Source organism: Gopherus evgoodei, chromosome 6, assembly GCF_007399415.2.
Source record: "Gopherus evgoodei ecotype Sinaloan lineage chromosome 6, rGopEvg1_v1.p, whole genome shotgun sequence".
Taxonomy (NCBI): Eukaryota; Metazoa; Chordata; order Testudines; family Testudinidae; genus Gopherus; species Gopherus evgoodei.
Window position 1 is genome coordinate 40,184,405 of NC_044327.1, and position 26,691 is coordinate 40,211,095.

Below are 26,691 nucleotides of genomic sequence, written 5' to 3' on the forward strand. Positions count from 1 at the left end.
AGTATAATCCTGAATGAATAATTCATACCACAAAATGACTCGAACCATTGAAATTCCAATTAGACAAATCTCCATAGTTCCTTGTTTGTATCAAGCTTCATGGGTATTTTTTATTTGGCCAAGGTAGGGGAAAAATTGCAAATCCCATCATCAGAAAGCTTTGAAGGGCTTTAAATCCACCCTGGTCCTCCAGGGCCAAGATGCAACTGAGACACATCAGTAAAAAAGAAAAGGGTTCTTTCTGGTTAATTTTTTTTAAAAAACAGCCTATTTCCCACAGGCAAACAGCAGGCGCTGCCCCCAGGACCCCATCTGCAGGCAGGCAGAAGGACCTGCCTACAGGACCCAATATGCAGGCAAGCGGAAGAACCGGTCCACAAGACCTGCCTACAGGACCTATTTGCAGGCAAGAACCTGGCCATTGGAAAAGACCAGATGCCAGCATAGCATTTGATGGGCTGTTTTCCACTCATTAGCTACTAATTACAATTCATTATTGCTGGCTTCTGCTCAATTCATGAAGTGCTTATTCAAATCCAATAAGTGCTTTACACAGTGCCATGTTTATGGCATTGGGTAAAATATGGCAATGAGATAAATACCATGATCTCTCTGTGAACATCCTGGCTCTCTGTTTCTTGTCTCCAATACTCATTTCCCTTTAAAAACTTTCTGATTACCACTACAAAAGCACTATACTCTGAATGATATATTCTTGTCTGCAGGCCTTAGGATTTAAGCTTTCCTTCCTCTCTCCTCTCAGCCTTCTGACAGTCCTATGGCTCTCCCCTTTTACTGACCCTGCCCCCTTACTCCCTGATATGCAGCACGCACACCACTGATAACCCAATTCAGGGAGAATTAATTGACTATAGCTTTCTCTACAAAAAGCAGGAGCAGCGGGACCCAGCTGATCCCATGGAGTTGAGCAGCTCTTGTAATATGGTCTTGGGCCCTCTGCTGCTGAATTCAAATGTTTTTTATATATCCTTGAGTTGTGAGTTATAGAACACCCAACTAATTAATTTTGCATCAATCAACAGCAGGCAAGCTGCTGGGACCCACAGTGGAGATGTAGGAGATTTGCAGAGACTGGGACCTTTCTGGATAGTTTCAGAAGCAAGACAGCATCCCTGTCAGGAGGCTGTTATATCTAGTCCTTTCCCAGGCTTCACAACAAGTGACATTTTCTAATTATGAAAAATAGTTTGGTTTAAATTTTGGGTGAAAGTTATGCATTGGTTCTTATTTTATCTGAACTGCTTCACCCCTGGGACAGGAGGACCCCAGAAGGATTACTCAAAAAGCTCTTTCATGAAGACCTTTTTTTGGTCACACTTGATATTTAGAGTACATTTTAAACCGTTTATGAGAGTAATACATTATTAACAGATGTTTTCATAAATGGTTAATCAATTGTTACAGAGTCCAACAAGTTGCTTATAACCATAACATGTAACCATCTACAACACCATCTATGGTCTTATCACTGTCCACAACACACACCACTCAGGTCTACAGAATGCTTATAATGTCTATTAGTTCTTTATAAGTGTATCTTGAATATAAAGTTGCCCTCCTTTTTTTAAATGGCTAGTAGTACAACTCTGTGAATTGATTATTACAGAATAGAATGTGTTCTATGTTTTCTGTGCTGCCCCAGAGGACGGGGGATTTTATCACCACCCTGTGATGCACAAAAAGGATTGTGTTACCGCCATGGCTTACACTTATGCAAAGCGGGTGTAAGTCACTGCCATTCTGATCTGATAGCATTTTCCATCCAATCTGCACTTGTTCTGCACAGGAGTAAATGACCATACAAGGTGCAAAAGCAGGGAAATAAAGCCAGTGTGTATGACTCGGCATGTCTGTATGTGTTTACACTGCTTTTTAACAGTTTTTTGTTTGGTAGTACCCAGAGGGACAGTTATATCAGGAGAGGTAAATTGAGGGCTTGTGTACATGCTGTGGCAGTGCACAATACAGGAGTGTGATTTCTAATGTGTTGCACCCTGCTAGTGCACACTAAAGGTTCCCTAGTGTGCTTTAATGTAGTGTAATTTGAAACAGTATTTCATTAGGGAACCTTTAGTATGCACCAGTAGGGTCCATACAGACCAATTAATGCACAACACATTGCTGTGCCTAAGAAATCACACCCTCATAATGTCCATTAGCCTATCCAATAGACAAGCCCTATGTTATCATCCATAGTACATGTCACTAGAATGCTGAATTTATACATTGTAAATTACTCGTTATTTATTTTTGCTTTTTAAATTTCTAACAGATGCATGGGAGTGCCAGGCACAAATTCCATTAACGCTTTGGTGATAGGCAACAGGATTTCCTGATATAACATGCTCACAAGAATGCATTTGCTAGAGCCCCTCTTTCATCATTGCAACCCCAGCACAAAAAGGGTTAACAAGTCATAGGATTTGTGCATGGAACTTTCACTCACTAATCCTTAATACTTAAATTTGAAGAATTAATGCATGGGGGGAGAAGTGGCAGGAGACTAAAATCTACAGGAGTCTAACTCTTCCACGGACAGTCTTATTTTCGGGAGCAACATACCACATCACAGTCATTTTTTCAGTATTTTCTTTGTTTAGTTCTAATTTTCCACATCAAATAAAGAGTCTGCCTCTCTACAAGTAGTAAGAGTGCAAATAAAAGAAACATGTTTGGGCTTAGGACATTCCCCTTTTCAAAAAAATCTCAAGTAAGTTAGCTTTTTGGATGTGAAATGATTCAGGCTCTTTCTGGAACTAAAAAAAAAAAAATACAGACTGAAACCCTAAAGCTACAAAGCTTTGAAAGTTGCTTCTCCATGGGGTCAGCGCTGCAGTGGTACAGATGAGAGCTGTGAGATAGGGCAGTTTTGACTGTTTTTTTCCTTACTCATGATAAAGACCGAGTGAACTGGGGAAAATGAGCACAGTGTCCAGGAAAGGTTGGCAAAAAAATGGTTGCCTCTTTGTGCCAGGAAACACTGAATGGCTGTCTGTAAGGGAAATTGTTTTCCCACAACCCCTGGACTCATTTCTGTGTCTATCCTCCCTGCTGTCAGCAACTCTTAATCTGACTTGAGTAAACTGCTGTTACTGGCAAGCAATAGGAGCAGCTGAAAATGCTAAAGGGGGGTCACTGAGCTGAACTTAACACCTTTGCCCTGGCCAGGCCTTAATTCACCCCCGCTCATACACTTCTGCTCGCTCCCCATAACTCAGTTCAGGGTGAATATATAGGCTTGCTCACATTGCTAAGCACTATAGATGAAATTTGCCCCGGTGCAGAGAACCAGCACAAGGGATATGCACCACTTATGTCTCATGTAAAAGCCATAATTTGGGGACTTAGGTAGTGCATTAGCCCATGCTGGTTTCTTGTACAAAGATGAATTTCACCCTAATTGCAGAACATTTCTGCACACTGTGGAAACCTCTCTGTACAGTTGCTGAGCAAACACTAAGGGTAAGTCTTACGCTGCATTTTGGAGCAAACTTCATAGGCCAAGTCAAAAGATGGGCTGGCGGGGATCACACTAGTGTGCTAAAAATAACTGTATAGGCAGAGCTTTGGACTTTCAGCTTGGGCTGGAGCTTGGGCTTTGAAGCTCACCCCTCCCATTAAACTCCACAGCTTCAAAGTGCTGTCTGCACAGTTATTTTTAGAGTGCTAGTGCAAGCCCACTGGCCCATCACTGACCATTTTTTAAATCAAGATTGCATGTTTTTCTATATGATCTGCTCTAGGAAGAACTTCCCCAAAACGATATGTATGGTCTGTGTTATACAGGAGGTCAGACTAGATAATCATAACGATCCCTTCTGGCCTTAAAATCTATAAGTCTCTTGACCTAACCTGGGGGGCTTGCTCCAAAATGCTGTGTAGACATATGCCCAGCACTAATGCTTTGGCTCTGCTTATTTCTTTCAACAATGTTCAGCAGATGCTGCAGAATTGAGCACATAGAGCTGCAGTTAGTATAGATCAGGGTCTAGAAAACTTGTGTTCTCAGTGTTCAGGAAAAGGAACTACTGAGCATATGCAAAAGCTGTTTTTTACATGCTTACATCTCTGGGGTTTTTAGCTATTTTTGTCTGAGAAACAATGAAAGCATCCATTCCAACCAAGCACTGTTATCACATGGTCATCAATTCCCTCTGAATTGTGGAGATGATTGTGTGTATATGTGCACACGCGTGCACGTAGATGGATATTCAGTGAGCTATGTTCCATTTTTCCTCACCAGTTTGTAGATACTCAAGTTTGTAAATAGCGTGTGCATTTCACTAAGGATGAGTTCTGAAAAGCCTAAGCTCATATTTAGTGGGACCAAAATTCCTGTTATAAAACAAATGCACAGTATATACTGCTACTACTAAAAAACATATTTTAATTTGTAAGTGCACAAGCCAAATGTTTCTTGTTGCCGAAACAACTCTAAACATAATTACAATGAAATAAAGAAACATGTCTAAAAAAACCCAGAACCCTGCTCACAAAATCCCCATGTCCCACTCAATAATATACATGTAGCACACAACATAGAACTGCAGGCCAAAGGGAAAGCAAGTAATGAGGATGCTGCAGATATACTGCACTGTGCATGTTGCCTTGAAGTCAGGGCTACCCTGACTGACTCATGGCAAACCACAGGCAAAGTTTTACATTAGAAAATGAGATGCCATTTACACCAAACAGTTTCAGTGTTGTCTCACTGCTTCTCCTACCTTCTTCTTCCCCTCAGAAATAGACACATTTGTTCACATTCATTGTTTGCAAGAGCACAGTGCAAACTGTCCATTGACTCAGGCTCTTTAATGGGAAGGCTTTTCAGATTTGTTAATACCATCATGAAATTAACATCCTGGGACATTAGGCTAAGCCTAATCCCTAGCAGTTTTAAAGCTATTCCCCATCTGCAATGTGGGGGAGGGTGGCTCTGTGGTAGATGGTTATTTTGAAATGACTGTAACATGTTTAACCCCAGCATCATTATCCACAAGAAAACAAGAATAACTAGGCAATAAAGCAGCAATAGTGAAATAAGAAATGAACCTAAAGCAAGGTACTGAACGGAACCTTATCACATTGACTGCTGGGGGAGTACAGGACCATTCAGAGTCACGTTTATGAAACTGTGAAGGGTTTGGAATCTGTTACAATCACCCGCCCTGAAACACTGCCCAGTGCCTTAGTTAAATCTGCCAAAGCCCTTTTTCACCTCTCCCTCAGAACTCTTGAGCACAACCAGGCAACAGAGCTAGAAGCCCCCAGGATAGGCACTGCAGGTTTGTGTAGCACCAGATATCAGTTTTCCCTATAAACACTCAGGAGGCAGAGGAAAGTGAGCAGACAAATGATTTTCTCAGGCAGGAAGATGTTCAGAGCATCTCAAATCACATGCAAAAAACCATCCTCTCTCATGACCTGGGAAATAACTCTGTCCCTTGGGCAAGTTGCCTTTTGTAATGGGAAGAGTTAACAGTCTCTATTAGTATTATTACATTCAATGAATGCTGCAGATAGAGTCTGCAAGGAGTGAGTCAGTCTGCTTAGCTAAAGTGAATCCTGCTACCATTTTCCTTTGTTCATTAACCACTTCCTCCTTTTATTCTGCTACTGTGTCTCACCCAAACTTCTTGTGACTTATTTTTTGAGTCTAAGTTGGGTGCCCTGTGTTAATATTTAATATCAGTTGTTTTAAACATATTTGGTAATGCTGGTAGCATCTGGGATAGACACAATGAGCTAATGGATAAATAACTCTTCTAAGATGGAGTGCAGTTTTAAGAGGGAGAGAAAAGACTCACTTCTACTCTGTCCTTGAGTCTTAGATCTTTGTTCTTTTTCTATAGAGACTTACAGTTAGCAGGTACTCAGTCAAATACAAGAAACTGAGCAACCACATGTCAAATAGCAAAAACAGTGAGAAGACTAACATGAATCAAATAAAGTGTAAATGCTACAAATGGCAGCAAAAACTTAGATACCTTAACACTAAGTACCCTATAAATATCTAGACAGACAGAAATAAGTACATAGGTTCATGCCTTGATTGAATTGTTATAATTTATTCTTTAATAAGGCCAAAAAATGTAGGAAAGTCTTCCCAGAAGATATCGCAAGGTACAGGGCCTGCCCATAAGAACTTGCATGCTCAATTATAGATACGACACAATAATATGGGGTGTCAAACAGTCTGAACAGCATGGGAAGAAAAAGGACTAGGGTTGTCAATATAATAGCAGTTAACTTGTGATTACTCAAAAAAATTAATGACAATTTAAAAAATTAATTGTGATTAATCACAGTTTTAATCACACTGTTAAACAATAGAATACCAATTGAAATTTATTAAATATTTTGGATGTTTTTCCACATTTTCAGATATATTGATTTCAAGTACAACGCAGAATACAAAGTGTATAGTACTCTGCTATTTTATTACAAATATTTGCACTGAAAAATTATAAACTAAAGAAATAGTAGTTTTGAATTCACCTCATACAAGTACCATAGTGCAATCTCTTTATCATGAAAGCACAACTTACAAATGTAGATTTTTTGTTACATAACTGCACTCAAACAAAACAATGTAAAACTTTAGAGCCTACAAGTCCACTCAGTCCTACTTCTTATTCTGCCAATCGCTAAAATATCAACAAACTTGTTTGTCTGTATTTACAAGAGATACTGCTGCCCACTTCTTATTTACAGTGTTACCTGAAAGTGAGAACAGACGTTCGCACTGCACTTTTGTAGCCATCATTGCAAGGTATTTATGTGCCAAATATTCTAAACATTCATATGCCCCTTCATGCTTTGGCCACCATTTCAGAGGACGTGCTTCCATGCTGATGACGCTCGTTTAAAAAAAATGCATTAATTAAATTTGTGACTGAACTCCTTGAGGAGAATTGTATGTTTCCTGCTCTGTGTTTAACCCGCATTCTGCCATATATTTCATGTTATAGCAGTCTCGGATGATGACCCAGCATGTTGTTTGTTTTAAGAACACTTTTTCACTGCAGATTTGACAAAACGCAAAGAAGGTACAATGTGAGATTTCTAAAAAAAGCTACAGCACTCAACCCAAGATTTAAGAAGTGCCTTCCAAAGTCTGATTGGGAGGGGTAAGGAGCATGCTTTCAGAAGTCTTAAAAGAGCAACACTCTGATGCAGAAACTACAGAACCCAAACCACCAAAAAAGAAAATCAACCTTCTGCTGTCCGCATCTGACTCAGATGATGAAAATGGACATGCGTTAGTCTGCACTGCTTTGGATTGTTATCAAGCAGAACCCATCATTAGCATGGATGCATGTCCTCTGGAACGGTGGTTGAAGCATGGAGGGACATATGAAGCATTAATGCATCTGGAGTGTAAATATCTTGCAACTCCGCTAAAACAATGCCATGCGAATGCCTGTTCTCACTTTCAGGTGACATTGTAAACAATAAGAGGGCAGTATTATCTCCTGCAAATGTAAACAAACTTGTTTGTCTGAGCGATTGGTTGAGCAAGAAATAGGATTGAGTGGACTTGTAGGTGCTAAAGTTTTACGTTGTTTTACTTTTGGATGCAGTTATTTTTATACATAATTCTACATTTGTGAGTTCAACTTTCATGATAAGAGATTGCACAACAGTACTAGTATTAAGTGAATTGAAAAATACTTTATTTTTACAGTGCAAATATTTATAATAAAAATAAATATAAAGTTAGCACTATATATTTCATATTCTATGTTGTAATTGAAATCAATATATTTGAAAATGTTGAAAACATACAAAAATATTTATATAAATAGTATTCTATTATTGTTTAACTGTGCGATTCATTGCGATTAATTTTTTTTACTTGCTTGACAGCCCTAGGAAGGACAAAGGTGTTACAGCAATATAATAATCTGGTTATTCAGGGAAATAGAATATAAGAACATGAATGTTATGAATTAATATTATAGATTAAGGAAAGTCATCAAGAGGTTATTTAATATAGGAGTGCCCCAGCAAACATCGGATATAATATCAAGAGTTTAGGGGATTCAACCTTAGTTTACCTGCATCTTCCCAAAAGTACCTTCAAAATTTTCAGCACCCGGAAGAATGGCTCAGAACTGTAATGTCATTATCCTCAGAAATACAACTCCCACTGCAGAAGGTAAAATTCATTTTTTGACTTGACTTTCTCCTCAATATAGTCTACATACACACACAAACAAACAAACGAGATTGTAATGTTTATTTTTAAATATTTAGGAATTGCTTGGCTATTATGGTGGTGGGCCATATCGCATTTCCAGCAAGGCACTTTAAGCACATAAATAATCCAGCTGAAGTCAACTGATTACATACACAATTAAATGCCTTGCTGAATCAGGATACAGGAAGGAAGGACAGTGTCATTAAAGTACAAATGCTGGATTGGGAGAAAACATCTCTGCCATGACATCCTGTGTGAGTTTAGACAAGTCACTTGACCTCTCTGTGTCTTAGTTTCCTCCTTTGTAAAACGGGGATAATAGCAATACTTGCAAGGATGTTTTGAGGCTGCATTAATTCATGTTTAAAATTCTTTGAAATCTTCAGAAGGAAAGTGCTATAGAAACATTAACTGAAAGCATCCGGCCAGCACCAGCCCACTTATGCCCCAGCCCACCTAAGTAAGACAATAGTATCAAAATACTTGACTTGCAGGTGTCACTATATGGAGAAGTATCAAAATCTGTGCCTGTCACAACAAATGTAAGAGTGGGAACTTGCTCACAGCATGAAAACTCATAAAATTCCAGCTACTCAGAGTCTCCTATTCAGAGGGAGTGAAAACAAAAGAGCTATTCTACAGTCAGTATTACAAATACAAGAGGACACTTCTCTCTTTTTTTGGCCTTATTTCTTTAAGGAAAACAATGTCGTTCTTCAGAGGTTATAAAATCATTCAAGATTCAGTCACTAATATTTATTGTAATCATTCTCTCTCTCTAAGGTTGAGCATGAATTTCAGACTAGCTCTGCATGTAGACAACAACCATTGTTGTTGTTTAGTCACCATTGGTATTGTATTTATTGATGTCTTATGTATTTATTTCTAAAACACCTAGCAGCAGATCCTTTGCTGGTGTAAATTGTAATAGCACCAATGAAATCAAGTCATTGAAGTCAATGGAGCTATGGCAATTTACATTATGTGGTAGATCCTCAGCTAAAGTGTGTTCAGCATTCTGGAAAATAACTCTGGAAGAAGATGCAATCCCTATATCAAGGAGCTTACAGTCTAAAGCCTCATTCCTGCAATGGACTCCAATGGGCAGGCCTCTGCATCCATAGGGAGATCACTGCAGGATTGTGGCCTAAGATACAACAATCAAAATGAACAACAGCCAGGTTCGTTATTTCTTATTCAGTAACCTTCAACACCCGCTTTCCTCCTCCTTGCGTTTCGCTTCCAGTATCAACCCTCTGATCATTTTCCTATAACAACTTCTATTCTAACCTTCTCTGCTTTGCACATAGCTACATAATAGAAAGTGACTGTCGGGAGAAGAGAAATCAATATAGCAAAAAGCAGAAATGTCTCCCACATCTTATTCTTGTCCCAGAACCAACATGTGAATGGAGCTCAGTAGTCACATTGGTATTGACAGTTCTGCTGAAGTGTGTGGCTCCTTCAGCTTACGAGGGAACAATTGGTATGATCTGAACTGGAGCTTCCCATCTAAAAGTGGTTGTTTGCAAACAAAATAGTTCGAATCCTGCATCTGCATGGGCCCAAGAGGGATGGGTCATCTGATCTGATCCTCATGTTAAGATGAAGATATCAGAGAATCAATTAATGTGGCAATCCCCCCTGTGGGATCCAATTAAGGTGTAGTTCGTAGTTCACAAGGAAATAACTACCCTTCTTGTTACAGGCAATGTTGGGCCGAGGGAATGGAGAATCATCAAGAAAGAAGGAGGAGGAAGAAGTTCATAGCAGACACAGACTGATCCCTCTTGGAAGAAAGATATACGAGTTCTACAATGCACCCATAGTTAAGTTTTGGTTCTACACGGTAAGCTATCTTCAATGTCACTCTGTTGTCCATGTATCTGTCTGTACTGGCATGAATTTTCAGAGGACCTCCATTAATACATTCACAAATGCCATTTGGGGAAGCAGACTGGCATTTGCAAATCCAACCACAGTATTTGCGTATACAAATGGTGATTTACGTGGACAAATGGGTGAGCCTGTAAATGTTGTAGACATATTTTTATTAACAGCTGTCTCTAAGTACTACAATAATAGAGCCAAATTCTGAAGTCCACCATCAGGTAGTACTCCCATTGAATTTGTTGTTGGATTCAGTGGGGGCTTTGCCTGAGTAAGGACTCCATAACTGGGTCATAATTAAATAAAGTAGGTATCAGCTACTACAGCAGTGTACTTTCTTAGATCATTCTTGTTTTGTTTGGCTAATTTTCATGATCTACCTTCTGCTGAACCCATCCCCAATATCAGCAAATCACAAAGAAGAACTCCCTATTTCGGGAGATGATCTGAAAAAAAATCATGCTTTCCTGCTGAGACCTTAATGATACATATATAAGCAACACAAACAGCTTGCTGTCAGCAGAGATCAAACCATGGTGAGGAGCATATGCTAGTAACTTACTCCAAGCTGGCAAGTGTCATCCAACAAGATACTATTGAACTGTAGCTTATAAATGTTAATCAAGCTGATGAATCTAAAAACTGCTCATTAGCAGTCCAATATCATGATGAGTATCAATGTGCATTATTCCTACCAAGAAAATTCTTTCCACTGTAAGCAAAATGAGTGTCCTGGCTTACACTACTGTTTCAATCCTGAAATGGAAGAGGGAGATCAAGACTACATTTTCATTTAGATCTGTTTCTACTATTTTAAGTCCTGAGGGAGGTCAGGGTCACTTATTAATGGATCTTGGCTAGATTCATTTTCCAGAGCAAAGTAAGGCTGTGGGGCCTGTCTGATTGGACTTGAATGAGAAATGCTGCAAAATGAAAGAAAAGCAACTTCCAGGTAAGGGTTAAAATAGCTCTGAAATCAGTCTGACTCATTTTTAAAAAGAAGTATAGCCTAAAAACTATTCAAAAAAAATCCCCAACATCTTTGTATCCAGGGTTCAACAAGCAGGGAAAGTGTCCATGTCAACTACAATTGTCAGTATGAATGGCATATAAAATCATTCCATTATTCTGTGTCCACCTCTAATACCGTCATTCTTAATGTATATTGGAGTGGGCTAAACTCAGCATCTTGTGACAGTTACTATTGAAATGGATGTTGTATTTTTACAAAACTAATAGCCACTCATTCATTAAAGGGCCCAATTCAACTTGGACTGGTGGGATTAGTTGCCAAGAACAGACAAGATCTATCTAATAGGTACATTTTAACTCAAAAAAGACATCAAGAGGTGAGATCAACTGGCTTTCAAAGACACTGTCCCTCTGTTGTTTTGCATGGGGAATAGGCCCATCATACTTTGAAACTGTTCTTTCAATTAGGTAGCAACTTTTTCAATCCAGCCAGTCCCACTAAAATTGGACGTCTGTTGACTCAAAAGGACTAGACCGCAGAATAGGTCAACCTGGCTCTCCCTTTCCTTCCAACATGTTGAGAAGATCAGGTTAGCTCTAGAGAAACAATCTAATCACCAAATACAGATCTGAAAGAAGGGATGAGTCCATTTTCTCCTCCTGTTGTAAGTAGAAGAGGTAGATTTTACCTGTGCTCATAATTATGGTCAATTTAAAGAATTTGTCTAGGTGGTTTCCAAGCCAATGACTGAAAATAAAGCCAGCACTCAGTACTGCAAGCCTTATGCTTTCGCACACTTCAACAAATTGTTTGTGTGAACTAATTTAATAGAGCAGAACTACGGACCCAATTCTGTTAGGTGCTAATCATTATCTACCGCCACTGAAGTCAGCACTATGTTTCTTCCAAAATACACAGTCTTACTATGTTGCTTCCTTTTGACCTTGTTACAGCATAGGGAATAGACTTAGAGACTTAGGCACAATAAAAAGAAAGAGAAACCTACTTGCTGAAATACAAACACTTGTAATAAGATTTCAGGGTTAACAGAATACACGCCTAACTCTCTATGCCTGGCATTGAAGATGTTTCTGAAGAGTTTAACCTAAAATATTCTGTGTCATAGAGCTGTTGTTCCAACAGTGAGGTACTCAGAGGGAAAAGAGAAGGGAACTGAGCACTGCAAAGTCTGACCAAAGTCAAATATCCCTGCCACAGAATTACTCCACAGTGACTCCATGTCAGTCGCCAAAGTTCCCTCACCAAAGGCTCTTAAGCAAAGTAAGCATTAATAGGATAGGAGGGAAGGTCTTCCCATGGATCAGTAATTGGTACAAAGACAGAAAACAAAGGGTAGGAATAAATGGCCAGTTTTCACATTGGAGAGTGGTATATAGCAGGTCCCCAAGAATCTCTGGGACCAGTGCTATTCAACATATTCATAAATGATCAGGAAAAAGTATACAGTGAGGTGACAAGGTTTGCAGGTGATACAAAATTACTCAAGATGGTTAAGTCCAAAGAAAACTGAAGAGTTACAAAACTGGGCATCTGGGCAACAAAATGAGAGATGAAATTCAATGTTGATAAATGTAAAATGATTGACATTGGAAAACCTAATTCCTAATGATACGTACAAAATGATAGGGTCTAAATTAGCTGTTGCCATTCAAGAGATTGTGGAGTCATAGTTCTCTGAAAACATCTGCTCAATGTGCAGCAGCAGTCAAAAATGCTCACAGTGTTAAGAACCATTAGGAAAGGGATAGGTAATAAGACAGAAAATATCATAATTAAACTATATAAATCCATGATATGCCCACACCTTGAATACTGCATGTAGTTCTGGTTGTCCCATTTCAAGATATATGAGAAGTAGAAAAAGTACAGAGAAGGGCAACAAAAATGATTAGTGGTATGAAGCAGCCTCCCTGAGAAAAGATTAAGAAGACTGTGACTGGTCAGTTTAGGAAAGAGATGATGAAGGGATGATACAAGATGGAGGTCTATAAAATCATGACGGGTGTAGAGAAAGGGAATAGGGAAGTGTTATTGACCCCCTTCACATAAGGTAAGAACCAGGGGTCACCATGAAATTAATAAGCAGTGGGTTTAAAAATAAAAGAGGGAAGTACTTCTTCCCACTATATATAATCAACTGGTGGAAAGTATGGCCCGGGGTGCTGGGAAAGCCAAAAGTATAACTGATTCAAAGAATAATTGGATAAGTTCTCAGAGGATAGTTCCACCAATGGCTGTTAGCCAAGATGGTCGGGGCGCTACCCCAGGCTCTGGATGTTCTTATACCTCTGGCTGCCAGAAGTTGGGACTGATCTACCAGGGATCAATCAGTCGATAATTGCCCTGTTCGGTTCATTCCTTCTGAAACACCTGGCACCAGCCACTGTTAGAAGACAGGATACTGGGTTAGATGGACTGTTGGCTTAATCCAGTATAGCAATTCTTATGTTCATAGTTTCTCCTAGCTGGCTGATCAGGGGTGCTTCGTTTATTTTATTTGTTTTTTATAAACGGCCTGTGTCACAACATACTAAGAAAAACAAACCACCATCTTTTTTCGACCCCCTGTAGATGATAGAGCAGATAGCAGAAATATGAAGGGAGAGGACCAGAGTAGTTGTTCTGTGAAGCTTGGAAAGAGATGAGGATAGGTGGGTGAGCAACAGAAGCAGTTAGGCCAGAGCAGTAAGGATATAGATGGTCAAGGTGGTAGAAATAGTATGTATGATGACCAGGCTAGATGCAGTATTACTCTGAGTCAGGGCAGGTAGTAGTAGTCACAGTTCAGGATAACTCCACCTGTATTTCCCCCCTGTTGTCCACCAAGAGCACCCATTCTAGGCTCCTAACTCCTCAGCTGTCACCTCTTTTGGGCACAGACCCATATCTCTCCCCCTCCTCAAGGGTTTTTCCAGGTTGCACAGTTCCTTGCCTACACTATGATATCCCCAGCAAGCCAGACTGCCTAAGAAACCAGTGTTTTTGCTTTGCTTTCTCCCTAGAGGCTATGCCCGATGTATTACCCACAGTCATAAGTTACCACACAGCTCTTTATAAGCAAGCACGTTTATTCCTAAGGTGAAAGCATTACAGAGAAGACATTAAAAAATTTAAATAACCTATGCACATGCTACAAAGCTTACCAGAGGTTGCACCAACTCCAGTCTTAGGCTCTGGTAGGTGTCACTCCTTCAAAATATGCAACTGGATTTTCCCCATGATTATAAGCTCTCAATTGTCTCAGATTCAGAACCAGAACATCAGCTGGGTAGATCAGCCTCTTTCTTTAAACAGCTCAAGTCTTTGATCTCTAAATCCTGGAAACAAGTAACCAGCAGACAGTTAACCTCTCCTGGAGGATGTACCTTCAAAAGGCTGGGAATTTGCATTAACCTCTCCCTACGGATTTTCCAGGAAATCTACTTTGCATTTATTTCCCCAAAAAGTCTATTTTTGGCACAATTTCATTATATTCCTTTAAACTCCACACTTTGTAGCACATCTTCCCCCTAGAGAGGTTACATACAATTCCGGCCCATAGTATTACATAAGACAATAAGGTTTTCCAAGAATGTTGCAGGAAATTACCGTATCTCTCACAACATCAACGTGGATACAGGGGATCCAGATTAAAAGGGTTGTGCATTAAGGGAGAGATGGTCAGGGTGGGTCTGAGGTAGAGGAACTAGGTCAGAATGATTGTATGTGTGGACAAGAAATGTCAAGTGAGTAAAAAGCAAGAGGTAGGAGGGAAATGGAATGGATTGGAAATGTTCACAAAGGTGACTTAGGAAGTTTAGGTTTGATAGTGGCCTCCTGGAGAACCATAGAACCGTGACTGATCCCATCAGGCATAGTGAAGATCCACATGAGCTGTGTTAACAATGATGGGAGTGGTTATACTTGTGAAGCAGCAGTAGCAATGGAGAAGAGACATCCAAGCATTTATTTTAGAGCTTCCACTTGGTGTGCAGATTCAGTTTGCATAGCTGCTGCTGATGTTCTCATCTCTGTTTACAGACAGAAGATCTTTGCAAACTGAAATTAGGGTTTTAAAGTCACCTCAGAGGATCTGACTATGCTGTATAAACATTAGTTCGTGGTTACTGATGTCAAAAGAAATTTTTGTTTCATTACAGTTGGCATACATCGGGTACCTGATGCTATTCAACTACATTGTGCTAGTGAAGATGGATCGTTGGCCTTCTACACAGGAATGGATAGTTATTGCCTATATTTTCACACTGGGAATAGAGAAGATGAGAGAGGTAACATTATCCCGGATGAGCCAGAAACAGAAAGGAAACACATATACTTTTCACATTTTTTTTATTTGTTTGAATTATGTTTCTCTGAGTATTTTGTTAGGTGGCCTTATCACAAAGTTTCCTTTTTTCCAGAAAAGAAGAAGGGATGTTGAAATTTCTATTGCTACATTTCTCCATTTTACTGTTTTTAAAAGCAACAGTCTGTTCCACACTTCTACAACCCCCTTGGAACTTCCAAGTTCAGATTTCTAAACAAAATCTAATGAAATTGTCAGAGGCTGAGTTTTCTTCTAACATAGCCCCACTTTCTGTGGGATTTCTTAGGGCTCTTCACAATGTTCCTCATAGGCATGGCCACTGAAGTAGAATTTTGGGGCTGCTTGTTTACTTTTAGGTGTGTGTGGAGGAGGTTAGAGAGAGGGTTCCTACCAGAGGCCTGCATCTAAATACCCCCAAACTGTCTGAAAGCTTGGCTCTGCATTCAATGTTTGAAGCTGTCCTGTGTCTCCATAATGTGCTGAACCAAGACTCTGGATCCAAACATCCTGAGTTCTGGGACCATTCAGATCCATAACCAAACACTGTGACCCATTTTTTTGGGGGGAGGGGGGTGGTTCCTCCTCCTTTATGTGAATGTTTGTTCACTAATTACATCAATTGATGACAGGCATCTCCCAAAAGATTTGAAAGCACTTAGAGGAAAAAAGATGATCATTCATGAGTGCATTCAAAATTCTATAATTATATGAGAAGCAGAATTGTTTTGTCCTCTTCTGTCCCTATCCCCCTGCAGCTATAGCTGTGCCCTTTTCACTTGGCCTAATAAAGGTTTATTTCTGCAATGAGAGCACAGACCAAATTCAGCCCTGATGGGAACAGGTGTATCTCCCATTGACTACATTTGTGCCCCTGGACTGAATTTGATCTGCCATCCATGTTTGCATTTCCACCATCAAACCTATTTAAGTGCTTTTGAGGACTAGTGAAAAATTCATCCTAAAACAGTTACTTAAAAGCACAATGCAGGTTCAAAAATTTTGGCTTTACTTTTAAATCAAATGAATAGAGAGTTACAACATGGTGGAATAGGACAATGATTATGTGGGCACACACCCCATCAATCAGCCACAAGGAGGCTCTGCAGCACTGATAACAAATTGCAGAGAATTCAGTGGATGAAAACAAATGCTGTTAAATATTTTCTATGAATATTTGTTCCATTTTTACAATCATTCACTTCAACTGTGTGTGCACTTTCCACAAACATTTTCGGAAGACTGTTTATGGAAAAAGAGTTCTATATGGAGGTTGGAGATTATTCACAGAAAACTAGACTACACTTTGTCTAAGAATTGTGCTCACCAGGTCAGGAAGCAAAAACAGACCATATGACTGTGCTCAAATGTACTCAAATTCCAAATGTAGAATACTCAAAACAAATTACTTGCAAACAAGCTAAAGGCAAGAAATTATTCATGGAAATTTTTTGGTGAATAGTTTCAAATGACATACAAATTCAGGGAAATTGTAAACTCCTCACAGATGATTTTGCAAACAGAAAAGAAGCTAAATTCACAGAATAAGTTATTTTATACATTATTTTCCCAACTGTGGAACTCAGTCTCCCAAAGATATGTTCAAGTAGTAACATCAGTGTTTTGGATGAAATGCACAACCAAGGCCCTTGTGGTCATTAAAGACCCCTGGCTCTTTTATGTATAGTTTGGGAACACTTTTCTTTAGTTTCTTTAAATGAGATTTTTTTTTTTATTAAACACCTTTCTACCTCTCTTCCTTTACCCTTTAGTTTGGATCATTCAGTTTGGGAAATGGAAAATGAACAGTCAATTTTTTGTCACTTATAGAGGATTTTAGAAAGATGTATTTGGTTTTGTTTTACAAATGAATAACTCTTGATTTATTTTTTTTTAAATAGCACATTGTGAATATATCACAGATGGAGTTTGATTGGCTAGATCACAAGGTATCTAAAGATGAGTCAGAAGCGTGTACGGTATTCATGAAGGATGTCATAGCAGGGACTTCATCAGATTTGCTTTTGGCCTTTATAAAATATGAATGTTTGCCATGTGTTTTCTATGGGGCTTAAAGTGAAGATAACATAGATCCCCTTCTATTCTTCTTTCATTCCCTTCAGATATTGATGTCAGAACCTGGGAAGCTGTTACAGAAGGTAAAAGTGTGGCTCCAAGAGTACTGGAATGTTACAGACCTCATAGCCATTCTCCTGTTCTCTGTCGGAATGATACTTCGTCTGCAGGATCAGCCATTCAGGAGTGATGGGCGAGTCATATACTGTGTTAACATAATTTACTGGTATATACGTTTGTTAGACATCTTCGGCGTGAACAAATATTTGGGACCATATGTTATGATGATTGGGAAAATGGTAAGATAAGTTTCCTCATTCTTTCCATACCTTCTTAGCATTTGCTTGATTTTATTTGTTTGGGTTGGCGGAATTAAATCACTACAAAACACTAGTATTTTCCTATGATCCTAGCAATCAGTGCCTTTATTAATCAGGCAATATTATGGGTTTGCCATGATGTCAGCATCATGGCAAATCCACACCCTCCATATTGGCCTCATATATAAGAGATCAGCATCTAGCTCTTCTCCAGGCTTCTACAGACTTTTATACGGGAATCTTATATTTTGTGTGGCAACCTCAGAAACCCCCTTTCAACAGCAAAGTTATCTCACTACTTTCTGTGCCTCAGTTTACTCATGTATAAAGTGAGGGATAATAATTCTCACCTACCTTGAAGACATGCTCTATTTAATTAACTAATATTTTTGGAAATGCTTTCAGATTCTTACAAGAAGGATGCTATAATAAGAGTGGTGTGTTCATATATTGTTAACATTTATTATAATAGTGGTCTTGCTATAGCTTGCTGCCCCATAGCCTCATTTCCTTTTGTCTCCCATCCCATGGGCATCCTGCTGACTAAAGGTCTCCTTAGTTCTTGCCCAACTGCACCTTTGACATACTTCCTCTCACTTTCTTCTACTAGGATCACTTCCTGTCTTCCCCATCTTTGACCTCACATCTGCGTTACCTTGATTTTCTTCTGTTCCTTCCTGGTGACGTTCCCAGTTGCTTCTGCAGAACTTTGTCAGGGTCATGTCCCATTTTATCTCTGGGGAAGCACCAAAAGGAACCCTCCCTGTGAGAGCTGAAAATCCATTCACGTGACCACAGCAGCTAGAGTTGCCAACTTTCTGACCGAACAAAACTGAACACCCTTGCCCTGCCCCTTCTGCGAGGCCCTACCCCACTCCCTCCTTCCCTCCATCGCTCGCTCTCCCCCACCCTCGCTCACTCACTCATTTTCACCAGGCTAGGGAGGGTTCCTTTTTGACCAGGTGTTCGGTTGAAAACTGGTCACCTGGCAACCCTAGCGTCTGTAATTGAGTCACATTGCATGTCCATATTAGGGCACTAATGTTAACATGTTATATCTAATACAACACATATTCAAATGTACTGAGTTAGAAATGCTGTAAGATCCACAGCTTTGAATTTCCCCCCTTTTGTTGGTTTAAAATTTCAGCTGTAACATTGCATTAATGTTGGATATTTTGCATATAAAGCCAGATTCTCAAAAGATAGAAAATCAAGTCCACATACTAAAAGGCACCGTCAGTAGGTGTCCATGTAAAATAACTGCATGTAAATGCCCATGCGCACTGTATGAGTATGTATATGACTAACGAGCCTCATAAGTGCACATATCTTGGATTTACATGTTTGTGTTTTGTGTAGACTTGGGCTTCCATTTTTCAGAATTAGGCCCCGTCATGTGTTCCAAATGTTTAGACTATATGTTTAAAAATCAATATTAAAATATCACTGACACGTAGCAGAGATGGGCCTATTAAATTTACCAGATAACACAAATCTTAATATTGCCTGATTAATAAGAGGACAATACTCAGTAAACCTAATAGCATCCACATTATGGTTCAGAAGTAGTCTTTTGCCTATTGAATCTGCCATGGAGAACACTTTATACTTTCAGCAGCAGACCCAGTCTGTAAACTACAGTATAACATCCCTCTCTCCTTGTACCATTGGGGACAGGGGCAATACCTGCTCTCTCCTCTGTTGAGCTAAGAGTTAGACTCACTTCTGGGCCTTGGATTAGGGGAAGCATATAGAACTCTACACTTCAAGGCAATGAGTGCCAGAGACCCCTAGACTTAGGATACACCAGTGCAAAATACTGGCTCTCTTCTTGCCAGAGTCGCCAAAATAACCAGTTCACCCTCTCCTTACTGTGTTACCTTCTTAGGGTCCAAACTGATAGCAAAGAATTGAAGGGAAAGACACATTTTAAGGAAAAAAGAGAGACCACAACAGAAACTATTGAAAAGTATTTTTTCCCGCAGAAAGGCCTAGAGAGTCTATGGATTCCTTCAGGGGAGCCAACGGAACCGTGATTACAGGACAGTGAATAAAGAGACCTCCCAGAACTGCAAAGTCCAAATAGAAAACACTCAAGATAACTGCTGCTGCTGCAGATTACTGAAAGGAGAAAACAGGCTTCCAGACAGAGAGGGGAGAGGAAAAGATCAGACAGAAACCATTGCAATAGCTCCTGCCCCACCTCAGTCTAGTTTGTCCCAAATTGTAATTCCTCCTTGTGATGATCCATACCAGCATTGCAGCTCAAATTGCCTGTCTCATATAAAACTACAAAAGAATGTCAAAACAGCCATGTATTCCTCTGTTTGTCACTGTTACCCTACACAGCCACATTTTTTTGCCCATCTGCTCAGCAAAGGCAGCTTGGAGACCAATTTGCTACTGGACTGATTATCAGACCTCTACAAGCTGAGGCACTGGCAGTCAGCATTATGATGAATTGACATTAAGGTCACTGAATCCAATTCAGCAGTGACATAAATGGTAGTGTGTGTTGCACCTTGGGGGTAGTAGGACCTGCAAATGTGTATAAGTAGCAAAATAATGTAATTTGCACTTCTGGGATATCCCTGCATGTGTACAAGAAGTGCAACTTCCCACTCCTTTGGAATTCTGTGGGGCCAGATGCATCCCTGCTATAAATGAGTTCAACACCCATTGCAAGCATTGGGAGTTGTGCCCACATAGCCCTTGGAGCAATGGGGAAGGCATAAGTTAAAGTAGGGGGACTGCTTTATCTTACGCCCTTCTGCTATTTGATTTTTATACTTTATCCCTGTTTCCATGCACTGAGCATTTTTGACATACCCATTTTGCCCATACAGTGAATGCCCAATTGGTACAAGTTGCACAAATTTGCCATCACTCCCGTTTTCTGGCCACCTTATTCCCAGTGTGTAACTAACAGCCCGGTTCGTATCACTCATATACTTACATGCAGTTGCTTGCTCCAGGCTGTATTTGGGTCACCGACTACATTTTTGTTTAAATCATGTTTCATTTTTGTTCTCTAGGTTCTAGCTGATCTCCTCTTTCATTTCATGTGCCTGGAAGTACACAAGTAAAGCATGTGAAGGATCTACTTGATTAAATGTATTTCTACCAAGCAAGCCTTATCACAGCTACTGTATTCTCCAAAAGGCCCATATTTAGTATAAACTATACCATCATCCTCTTTATATTTATGTAGAATTTTAAATCATAAGCAAGGTTTTCTCTTCAGACAAGGGGCAAGTCTTTTGACCTTACTCCTTCAAGTATTTCATTAATTTCAGTGTGTCAGAGGAAGGCAAATTACTATCTCTTCAGCTGTGTCTGTACAGAACCAAGCACAATGAGGCACCAATTATCACTAGGGCCTTTAGGTGCTACCAGAGGATTAATGATGATAAATGTTACCACTGGATTCATTAAAAACAGTGCATAAAATTATGCAGGCTGAAATTAAATCAGGAATGGAAGGGAGGCACTAGAGGTATAAAACAAAGAGGATGGTGCCTTTGAAATGGCTGGATTTTCCATTACCTTCTTATTTCAGTGACTGACTGTGCACATTTTTTAAATCTACATTTTTATTTTAAAATAATGATATAATTCTGTACTTTTCACTTGCAGGTAGGATTAAATGTCTCTGACATGGTGTCATGAGATTAAGAGGTGTATCAGACACTTTTCCATACACAGACTAACATCCAAACTGTATTTAATTTGTCAGCAAGTGAGAAATTGCTGTGGGGCTAAACTTTTCTATATTTATAAATCTATTAAATAAATATATTGATACAGGAACAATTCACATTTTGTCAGCTAACGGAGCTTTTTCAAAGAGATGATTAAACTGTTGAACAATCAAGTTAAACTAGCAATTGTAATGTGGTACAACAGGCAAACACACCCTAATCCAATCCCCAGTAAAATCAAAAGAAAGACTTCTGTCAACTTCTTTGAGTTTTAGATCAGGCAGATTGAGAGGGCTGAGCCTAGAGATAAGACATCATCTTGCCTGTGAATGAGACAAAAACAAATGAACTCTTATTTCTATCAACAAGAGCCCCAAACATCATGATTGCTGATAAACAATACACCAGAAGGTTAAAAAGGTTCTCTTATGGTAACATCCAAGATAATTGTCAACATGTTTGGTTACTTCTGTGACATTTTGGTACATTTGCCTGAATTCAGTGCTTGAGTTGGTGGGGAAAAGGGATAGCATGCTCCAGCTTGGTCTCCACATATTTTCTTTCTGCAGCAGTAGAGGAGCCTTAATCTGGTCTCTAAAATTGTTTCCCCATATTTTTCATACCACAATATGTTGTTAGTTAATTTATTATATTTATTTTTTCAGTTTACATAGCACCTATGATGGATATTCTAGGCATTCCCAAGGGTTACTCTTCCTTTAATATCCTTTCTTGGGGTTCTCATCCCTGTTTCTAGTGCAACATCTGTCCCCAGCCCCATGCCTAAGATCTTATCCAGTACCTACTGGGCCTGATGTGTGTGTATTGGGGCACTGAGGATATCCCTTTTCCCTAAGCACTTCCCTGAATGCGCAGACATTATAACCGTGTGGTAATGAGTGATTTGCATATGCTAATGAGACACTGCAGAGGGGAGATGTATGGGGCTGAGCCCCTATAATATTTGCATGTTATCTTTTGAAAATTCATGCTCCCCTGAGTCCTCTGACCTCTGCTGGTCAGCTTCAAACATGCTGGTCTCTGGTCCTTCTACGGACCTCCCATCTCACTGGTCACCACTGTGCCTGTCCATTATGTTGCACTAATGAACTGTTATGCCACTCACTATTCCAGTGTGACCAAGAGAGGTTGAATCCTTATGCTAGCTCCAGCCTCAGTTCCTTTCCCCTGGGACATTGTCTGCTGCTAGCTAAATAGATGATTATGCCTATGACTGCCCCTCGTTTTTGTAGATGCCACCTGTAGCATAAGAACAGTGCTTCATCTTGCAAGTATGGCCCAAATTGGGCTGCGCAGACATCAGTGAACTTATAGTAGTTGCAGGCAGCCCGTGCAGCTAAACAGTAGCTTATAATTTCAAACCTGCACACACATTCATAACAAACTTTGAAAATCCCACTAAAAATGAACTTGGCCAAACCAAGCACCCAATTTCCCTACTCACCACCTTTGAAAACTCCAGCCCATATGTACAAAATTGTATCCTTAATCTTTTCAGTTTTTCATTATATCAAGGTTGAAACATACCCAAATAATTTTCTCTAATTCGTTTCCTTTATTTCTATTTCTCCCTCCTGCACCCTTTAGATGATAGACATGATGTATTTTGTCATCATTATGTTGGTGGTTCTGATGAGCTTTGGTGTCGCAAGGCAGGCAATTCTTTTTCCCAATGAAGAGCCTTCGTGGAAGCTGGCAAAGAACATTTTTTACATGCCCTATTGGATGATCTATGGGGAAGTGTTTGCAGACCAGATAGACCGTAAGCGTGTTTATGATTCTCATACTCCAAAGTCAGGTACCCAGTTTTAATCAGGTGATGTCTTACAAGATTATTTGTATGTTCTCAATAAATGGCTCGAGATAGGGGACTCGTTCATTGAAGAAGATATACACAGAAAAGCTATTACTAGTAGCTGCTAGTATTTGGGTACCGATTTCTGTATTGCTAAATTTTATCTTATATATATATATATATATATATGTACACACACACACATATAACTTTTTTAAGTGATTGATTCTTTTTAAATGCTTAAGGGTGTTGGGGTGAAGAAAATTTAGGTATCCATGAAGAGTTCAGTGTTATATTTAGGACATAGCACTCCACTCCTTTTCCATCCATTGGTTTCATTTTGGAATGAATACACCAGTTTTGCTCAGCTTGGCATTGAGAATCCAGTCTGAAAATACTGAGACAGCTCTTCAGCTGGTAAAAGTCGGCATAGCTGTACTGAACTGAATGGAGTTACACTAGCTGAGGATTTGCTTCATTGAGTTTTGCTTTTACTGAGACCTGTTCACTGCTACCACCCTTCTGTTAAATCATGTGATGTGACCCTTTGTGGATGGTGGATATATTACTAAAATTTTGTTTCATTATTTATTGAGAGGTGAGTGTGTGCTCAGTTCAGTGCAAATAGAATGGAAGCCATCACTTCCGATACATTCTCCTAAGGATTTATTTGGCTGGCAATCTGGAAAATGCTAGTTTTCTATTTAAATTAAATCTCTTGGTGCCAACAGGCGTAGTATGGCAAAGGAGATAAGTGATCATGTGAAATGATACAGAGTGAGGAATGGGAAAAACTAAGAACCATCTTTTTAACAAATACTGACATGCAAGAGATGCTCAATCCCTTCATTTCTGCTTAAATGTGCATATGTCTTGGAAGTACTTACAAATGAATATCTCTATTAATGGTAGAGAGTGCCCATTGAATATATATAAATATAGCAATTCAAATACTAGGTACAGCCTTAAGAAAGAAGTGTGCTTCCATGATATATCTTGAGCTCATTCAAAATTGAAGAATTTAGAATGGTGTTTTGACTTTCTCTAGATTGTTTAAATCCAGATAATATACTTATCTGCATCACCATTCTCCATGAAAGGTGACTCAGAGCTCTATTTGCATTCTTTCTCATCATGTCCATGGAATCCTATGCCAAATGCAAATAGTCTCCTTTTATGTTACCCCGCCATTATGTTCTCAAAGGCAACGCGGCATTCAAGCAAATAAATATCCTGAAACCCAGAGAATTTCTCCCTGTATTTACCTTTCCACTTGGTTCCATCTTTTTTTTCCTCCAGAAATCCATTTTACTTCCAAGGGTATAATAATTGGGGGCTGATATTATCCCTTTAAACTGTGGCTCACTTTTGCAAATGGAATTCTGTCTGTCCCTCTACAAGTGGCCATTTATTGATGTTGTACTAAGAAACTACCATAGTGCAACAAGTGCGGCAGTCTGGCTGGATAAGAGGATATTTTTTTAAAAGAAGTGCTGATTGTAGTTTAGAACCCTGCAATCGGAGAGAGATTATTTTAACATGAGTGGAGTATGCCTGTTGGGTATCTGTAACAGGCTGGCAGACTCTCTGTCCTTGCATAGGGATCTAGGGCTAATCTAGTGAATCATCCTGATGTCCAGTGCTTAAACCTTGCATAAAAATGCAGAATAATTACTGCTAACTCATAATGGAAGGTGCATTATCTTAACTCCAAACAGGTATAAAAGGAGTTGTTTTGTCCCTCTCCCTGAGGAAATTAGGGGTTTTAACAGATGAGGTCCTTCACAGAAACTCTAAGAGCAGCCCCTACTTCTTTCTCTGTGAGTAAAAGAGAGACAGACAGACACACTGTGCAAGGTATTAGAGTCTGCCATTCTCTTTCAGTGTTTTTCAGTACATCACAAAATATATATTATCCCATGGAATGGAATGAAGAATGCACTGATTAACTGACACACAATTGTGTTGTTTTTTAATATTGTTATTTTTTCCACTGTTTGGAAATTTACTGCCATATATTCTCCACACTGTTCTAAACTAAATCAGCCACTGTATTCTATTTAGAATGACTGTACTTTCTCAAATGTGATTCTAAGAGTGTCCTAAAAGCTGTTGTGCCATCTCTAAAATGTAATCAGATTTCACAACCTGTGGTTTTACTTTCCTCTTCATATTATGTTGAAAGGATTGCTCAGATTATTATTCTATTTTTTTAATATTTGTATTTTGGCCATGAATTCTGGATTCTGCCAGAGTGCTGATCTCTGGCATGTTACACAATGGAGCTGCATGCTAGAGATTACTCATGTCTATTTGAGAAATGTACAAAAAGTGTATGTTACTCTAAAATGTTTTTTTTCTTTTATCTCTTTCTTTCCATTTGTGAAGCATGTTGTAAAGCTGGCCAGATCCACCTCATCAGCTGGCAGCCTGTCCATCCAGTAGATCTGCTCTTATTTTTAATTTTATCTCGAAATACTGCACTCTTAAAAAACTAAGCAATCATATTTTTCTAATTTACTGCATGGACTGTATGTGTTTATATATATATCAATAAATACCGGCATTCATTTCATGTGAAAAAAAATTCTCATAGTTGAAATGTTTATAGATGCTCAACAATGCACTGTGGACATTGAATCTCACTAGCAACTCAAAAGTGGGGACAGTTATGCCCTCACTTCCGGGAGTTAATATATAACCCAGTGGTATGCATATAGATTATTGGCTAGCAATCAGTCATAAATAGGGCCCTACAGAGGATTCAGGCGGCCTCAGGCAAAGCAGGGGAGCTGTGGCATTTGTACTCACCTGGCGGTGGTCCGGGTCTTCAGCAGCAGGGGAGCCTTCAGTCACTCTGTATCTTCAGCAGCACTGAAGGGTCTCCCGCTGCCAAAATGCCACCGAAGACCCGGACTGCCACCGGGCCAGGGCTCACAGGGCCCCTGCGGGGTCCGGGTCCTGGGACAAATTGCCCCACCTGCCCTCCCCGCCCCCGCCCCCACCCCGGGCAGCCCTGCCTACTAAATTCAGAGTCCATTTTGGTCAATTTCATGGTATAAGATTTTAAAAATGAAAAATTTCATAACTTCGCTATTTAAATCTGAAATTTCATGGTATTATAATTTTAGGAGTCTTGACCCAAAAAGGAATGGGGGGAGTTGCAGTACTTCTATCCTTACTTCTGCGCTGCTGCTAGCGCTACACGGCCTTCAGAGCTGGGTGCCTGGCCAATAGCCACCACTTTCCAGTTACCCAGCTCTGAAAGCAGTGTAGCAGTAAGGGTGGCAATACGGTGACCTCCCCACACGCACACAATAGCCTTGTGACCCCTTCTGCAACTCCCTTTTGGGTTAGGAACCCC

At 39.6% G+C, this 26,691-nt stretch overlaps 1 protein-coding gene across 1 annotated transcript in view; it reads left to right on the forward strand.

Moving 5' to 3' along the window:
- The window catches only part of TRPM3 (transient receptor potential cation channel subfamily M member 3), a 602,605-nt gene that overhangs the window by 553,613 nt on the left and 22,301 nt on the right, over window positions 1-26,691 (forward strand). Inside the window, 4 exon segments of the mRNA XM_030566807.1 lie at window positions 9,933-10,073; window positions 15,248-15,376; window positions 17,535-17,786; window positions 23,120-23,294. Of these exon segments, the coding sequence (XP_030422667.1) occupies window positions 9,933-10,073; window positions 15,248-15,376; window positions 17,535-17,786; window positions 23,120-23,294 (697 nt within the window).